Source organism: Oryx dammah, unplaced genomic scaffold (assembly GCF_014754425.2).
Source record: "Oryx dammah isolate SB20612 unplaced genomic scaffold, SCBI_Odam_1.1 HiC_scaffold_10, whole genome shotgun sequence".
NCBI classification, from domain to species: domain Eukaryota; kingdom Metazoa; phylum Chordata; class Mammalia; order Artiodactyla; family Bovidae; genus Oryx; species Oryx dammah.
Window position 1 is genome coordinate 53,838,864 of NW_024070194.1, and position 6,332 is coordinate 53,845,195.

The 6,332-nt window shown below is 41.2% G+C and overlaps 1 protein-coding gene across 1 annotated transcript in view; it reads left to right on the forward strand.

Annotated features, from left to right (window-relative positions):
* Positions 1-4,948, forward strand: part of DCLRE1C (DNA cross-link repair 1C) — a 39,060-nt gene extending 34,112 nt beyond the window's left edge. The window contains exons 12-14 of the mRNA XM_040248989.1: positions 697-785; positions 1,291-1,385; positions 3,693-4,948. Coding sequence (XP_040104923.1) covers positions 697-785; positions 1,291-1,385; positions 3,693-4,669 — 1,161 coding nt within the window. The 3' untranslated portion in view covers positions 4,670-4,948. The remainder of the gene's footprint in view (positions 1-696; positions 786-1,290; positions 1,386-3,692) is intronic.
* Positions 4,949-6,332: the final 1,384 nt, after the last annotated feature.

The following is a 6,332-nucleotide window of genomic DNA, read 5'->3' on the forward strand; positions in this document are numbered from 1 at the left end:
GCACTTCACACGTATTATGTCATTTATACGCTTAGATGAAGAATCGAAGAGACATGAGGTAACTTGACTGAGATCACAAGCTCACCAAGATCTAGTAAGTGACAAAGCACAAGCCTGTCTGGGTTGTTAACATGTTTTGAGTAATGGTGAAAGTTCTTGTTTAGCATTCCGAGCTTTGCAGAGGGTATTCATGACATGACATGTTTGCATGTCATTGTCCTTGTTTAGAATAAATCCTGAGAACAAATTAGGCAATCTCAAAGGTGTAGTTCCTCTTGGTGTACTGCTAACAATTACACATCAGAGGAAAGGAATGCAGTTTGAAGACCTTGTTTCCTTGTGCATATTAAATACTCAGCTAAATCCCAACTTCCTGGAAGGAGAGGTATTTACTATGGGTGAGTGACCTAATGGATCACTATGGGAATCTCTGAATCCCAGTCATCAGTTAAACTCACACCTCAGTGGCAACCAGAATCACTGCTTCCCAGGCCCCACTGCAGCTCAGTGTTAGGGGATCTTTGGGGATCGGGCCTGCACCTTGTGCATCTCTTCTTGAAAGGTCCTGGACACGCCTCAAGTGCAGCCGATGTTGGGAGGTCTCTTGAGAGACCTCAGCTTCTCCTCGCTTCGCTCTTTAACATCCAGGGTTTTCATGGGAGAGATAACTGATGCATTTTGTTTTCCTTCTTCCAGATTAAAGATTTCTTGAGCTACATCTGTCCTGTGAATGTCTATCCAAATGTTATCCCATTGGGCACAACTATGGATAAAGTTAAAGAAATGTGAGTGGGCTACCTGTGGCATTTATGTTGTTGAATGGGATGGACCTAGAAAATAGTCTTGGGCTGAAAGGGGGAGCAAGGATGTGAAACAGGCTGGTTAGGAGCACATTGGCTTTCTTCAACCAAGTGTATTCTACATAATCCTAAAGGCTTCTGGGAATCTGGCAGAAGGAAGCTGCTGCGATACTGAAATTCCCTGAATGCCAGAAGGTGTTCCTCTATTAGTTACTAGTTAGTAGGCTAAGGACCTGCTTTTCTGCAGTGCAAGAACAAAGAGAAAAGTTTTGCTTTCCCCAGTCCTACAATTAGATAGAGGTCTACTAGGTTGTTCCAATGCTTGTATTTACCGCTTTGTTACAGGGAAGTGATTTCTGATTATTAGACATTGCTTCTCTGCTTTTAATAGTAGTGGCTTCCCCCGCCAGCGTCAGGTTTCCGCAACCTCTATAACACGTACATTCCAGCAGCTTTCCCACAGGAAAACAAAATGCTCGTGTTATTTCAGCTTAAAGCCTTTATGCCGATCTTCCCAAAGTACTGAGCCCAAGTACAAACCTCTTGGAAAACTGAAGAGAGCTAGAACAATCCACCTAGACTCAGGTAGGAAGAATGACTCTGACGTCATGGGTATGGGTTTCCCTGCAAGGCTGCTTTTCAGGGTGCTGTGGTCTGGGGAAAGCTGTCTTTGTGGTGTCTTCTGAAGTATAAAAACTTAACTGTTGATGAAGTCCAATTTATCTGATTCCTTTTATAGCTTTTGCTTTTGGTGTCATATCTAAGAAAAACTATTGCTTAATCCAAGATCATGAGGATTTACTATCATATTTTATCATTTCTGGGTCAATTTTGACTTTTCCTTATTACTGGTTTTATTTTCTCACCTTTCTACACACCTATTGGATGCCATAACTACATAATGGTATATTTGATCTTTGTCATTGTACATTTATTTTGAACTTTTCCATTTTATAATATTGTGATGAACATTATATGTTAAGTCTATTTCACAGCTCTCATTATTATTATTGGGTTAAATTGAATTGTAGATATTACAGTATTTATATTGTCGTAGCATAGAATAATATGAAAATAAACTTCTAATAGCATAGAAATTTTACTTTTTTTCAGACACATACAGGTGAGTTAATGTGAAAATGTTCTGACAGATTATTTTTAGAGTTGAAACATACCATATACTGTTACAGTCACTGATTCAGAGGACCATGAGGCTGTCCAGCTTTAGAGATGATACAAACACATTCCACAGAAAGGTAACTTTGGCACATTGTGAAGGAGCTATAACAAATGTATTAATCCCTGGCTTAAAATGAAGCCATAACTTGGACATTAGGATGACTACAGATACAGCAGCTAGACATCTTAAGTCACCATAAGTCCTTTAGAAGATGAGAAGATAAACAGTTGGTTGTTTGAGCAATTGTCAGTTGTAACAGAACCCTGGACTTTAAGAGCTGGGTTTCCTCCCTTAATCGGCCTTTCTGGTTTCTTGACCTTCGCATTGTCACACGTCTTCTCCAGGCCTGTCTCCTCAGTGGTAAGATGGGAAGCTCAATGATCGTTCCTATACCCGCCTTCCCCGTTAAAGCAGCTTTAAAAAATGTGGTTTTAAGCTATACCCTTTGTCACTGGGGAAATAGTTAACTTATAATTACCTGCTTCTTAACACCAGCTTCACCACAAGAATAGTAAGTTACCCTATCCAGTAAGCAGTCTCATGAGCATTCCATTTCATTCTTCAAGCTCAGGTACAAATAGAGGGCTTTCCCCTTCCCTAATTCCATGCCATGTCATTTTAACTTATGTAAAGTTCATTCTTTATGTAAGACTTCCTCATTTTCAGGATGTCCGTGGACAGGGCTCACTTCAGGCCAGTGCAGCATGCTTGAGACAGTAACGTGACACCAGGCGTGGCTTACTCGGTATTTTGGTTCAAGTCTCCTGTCCCCCCGCGCCTTCCACGTCTCTCATGGCCTTGTGCAGTTGGCACAGGCTGCATGGCAACGAGCAGACACTGGGTGCTACTCACGGTCCTGGGGGCTGCTGTGATGGCAGGATCAAGGTGCTGGCAGGTCTGGGTCTTGGTGGGGGCCCACTTCCTGGGTTGTACCACCTTCTCACCGTGCACACACATGGCCTTTCCTTTGTGCATGGGCCTGGAGAAAGTGAGAAATCTGCTTCCTCTCCTCACAAAGACACTAATCCCATTGTATGTGTCGCCTCCCCTTCCCGACCATAAGCTAATTATCTTCTAAAGGTCTCACCTCCAAACACCATTGTGGAGTTAGAAATAAAGAATTTTGAAAGGACCACAGACATTTAGCCTGTAACATGCATGAATTATTAACAGATATCAAAAAATGTTCATAGAAGGAAAACTTTAAAAAATTGTCTTTTTATTAAATCAGCCTATGCACTGAACATCTACTGGCTGCAGAGCACAAAGAGTTTGCAAATCTCTCTCCTAGTGTAGATGGTTTCAAAGCTGAAATGATGTAAAGAATTAGCTGTAGAACTTAAAAAATATTCGGTCCTACTCTCAGGGACTGAGTAGGTCTGAAATGAAACGTAGAAAGCTATTTTATTTAAAAAGCTCTCCAGATAAGAACCACTGATTAAGACTCTGTGGTCTTATTTGGGGAGTGCAGGTCTCTAGTCTCGACTCACTGCCTGGCTTTATGACAAGCTGAAGGCTGGTAGTCAGGTCAGATCGTTCAGAATAATAAGTGGCCTTTTAACTTCTCCAGGAAGAAGAGTGAATTCCCATTATTTGCAATTCTATGAACTTAAAAATGCAGCTAAGTGCTGTAAATTGGATTTTTAATTAAAAGCATGAATTGGTTCCTTCTGCATTCTGTCACCTACCCACCTGTTCTGTTTGTCTCACAGAGGAGGAAGATGACGATGGTCTCTTTGATGATCTTCTGCTGGCACCTTTAAGGCACAAGGTTCCAAACCAGAAGACTCTTCACCCTGAGGTATTTCCCACGCCTACTGTATCACAAAACCAGCCTGAGAAATGGAGAGAAAGCACAGGATGCTTCAAAGCAGAGAGTATGCCAACGTTCCTTTGGGCAAACTTTATAGATTGTGAGGAATCCAACAGTGAAAGTGAAGAATCAGAAATCCTAGGATCAGCTCAAGGAGACACGGGTCCTGTCTTCCAACCCCAGCAGAGGGCCGATGGGGAAGTACCGCAGTGGGACGTGTTCTTTAAAAGAGATGCTGAAGGCACAGACGACTGTTTGGAAAACCTCCCGTCTTCCACAGAGGCGGGGGGCTCCCAGTCCCCTAAGCTTTTCAGCGATTCTGATGGGGAGTCAACGCACATTTCTTCCCAGGCCTCCTCTCAGTCAACACACATATCAGAACAAGGAAGTCAAGGCTGGGACAGCCAATCAGACACTGTTTTGATATCTTCCCAGGACAGAAACAGTGGGGATGTTACCTCTTTGAACAAAGGGGTCTATAGGCCAGGAATCAAAGAGAATATTCCTGCCCCTCAGCCAGAACAAAATGTACTTTGCCTAAAGGACACTTATTTGGATTTCAAAAGCAGAGATCAGGATGTAAATATACTTCCTAGTGCTGGAGAAACCACCACTCTAAGCAGTGGGAAACAGATGCTTCAGGAGAAAAGGCCATTGACTCTTAGCAGCAGTGCGGATTCACAAAGCTCCTCTGATTTTGAAATTCCCTGCACTCCAGAAGCTGAGCTTCCTAAACAAGAACATTTACAGTATTTATATGAGAAGTTGGCAACAGGGGAGAGTATAGTAGTTGAAAAAAGAAAAGGCTTACTTCATTCTAGAGCAACCACTAAAAAATCTATACTAACAGATACCAGTCAAAGTCATAATAGATAAAAACGGAATACTTAGAAATGATCCTATTACCTAAAAGGCAGCAGTAAAGAGGAAATGGATGACTGAAAAATAGAACAGAAAACATGACATAGGAGAACTAAATCCAAATATATCAACTGTTTTCCAGTCACTAAGTTGTGTGACTTAAGTCGCCAAGTTTGCGACCCTGTGGACTGCAGCACCCCATGCTTCCTGTCCTTCACTACCTCCCAGAGTTTGCTCAAACTCATATCCAAAACACATCAATAATTACATGGGAACAGGGGGAAAAAAGTAAACCAACTATATACTGCCTATAGGAAACTGACTTCAGAAGACTTGGGTAGGTGTACCCGTGAAAGAATGAAAACCTTTACCCTGTAAACATTACTTAAAGATGCACTGTCTATATTCCAATGTTAAAAAGGTCCAGTTCACTGAGACAGAATCGAATCCTAAATGAGTAAGCACCTAACAACGTTTAAATACACAAAGCGAAAACAACTGAAAGAAAACAAACTAATGCACGATTACAACTATAACAGAATAAGTTTAGAAAAATAAGGATATGGAAGAACAGAATGACACCCTCAACCAACTGGATTTAACTAATAAAGTACACTTCAGAGCAGAATACAAGCTTTTCGAGTTCACACAGGATGATGTTCACCGATGGATATCCTAGGTCATAAACACACTTCAAACTTAAATAAGCTTGAATCTATTACTATAAACTGATGGCTACAGAAGAAAGTCAGCCTCTTACCTACCTCAGGTGTTCCATCATCTTTAAGAATGTTGTGGGAAGACAGTGGTAAAATTAAAACCTAAAGAAAATACTTAAAAGGCATTCAACCTCTTTAAAACCCACCAGTAGGTTATGTATGTGCATTTAATATACTTATTCACAGATATTCATAAACACTTTGGTTTGCTGATATTTCATATTAAGAAAGCAAAAGCAGAGCTTTCACTTAAGTGGAGTCTTTAAAAATCAATTTCCAGATCAATGAAACTGAAATGCATTATCACCATGCTGCACTGTAGATAAGCCAAAAATAAGTACTGAATCCATAAGACCAATTAAGGTTATAGGACAGAATCAGTGGGAGAGGAGACTAAACTGGGTGTTCAGGGGAGCCAATACCAAGTGGACCTAGGAAGCCAGCCCTCTTACTTGTCCAGAAGGGAATTTTCCATTACTAAGTGTTGGGAGAAGGATAAATTAGCCCATGTCCATTTACATGGGAGGAAAACCGGACAGTGACTTTTAAGTTTCAGCTAAGAAACTGGCACCAGAGAGGGGTAACCCAACGTGATAAGGCTCAGGGCTGAGGGTTGGGGGCCTGGTGCTACTCCTTTCTGTTCTTTGAGGAATATGTTGAATCATAATTTACAGCAAGTGTCTCTGTCCTAAATTACTCAACAATTAGTTTATTAATACGTACACCAACAGAGACTGGGCTGAGCACCATAATATAGCTGCTGGCGAAGGAGCTGAAGAATGCAGAGTTTTAAGGGGACACGGAACATTTTTTCTAGCTCAGATGCTACCCTGAGTTTTTGATGAAATACACTCTACAGACTCAGTGTGACTGGGGAAGAATTATATTTTGCACAGATCCCCTATGAGTACCATTACCTAAATTCAACGTGAATATAAAGTCACTAGAGATGACCAGTG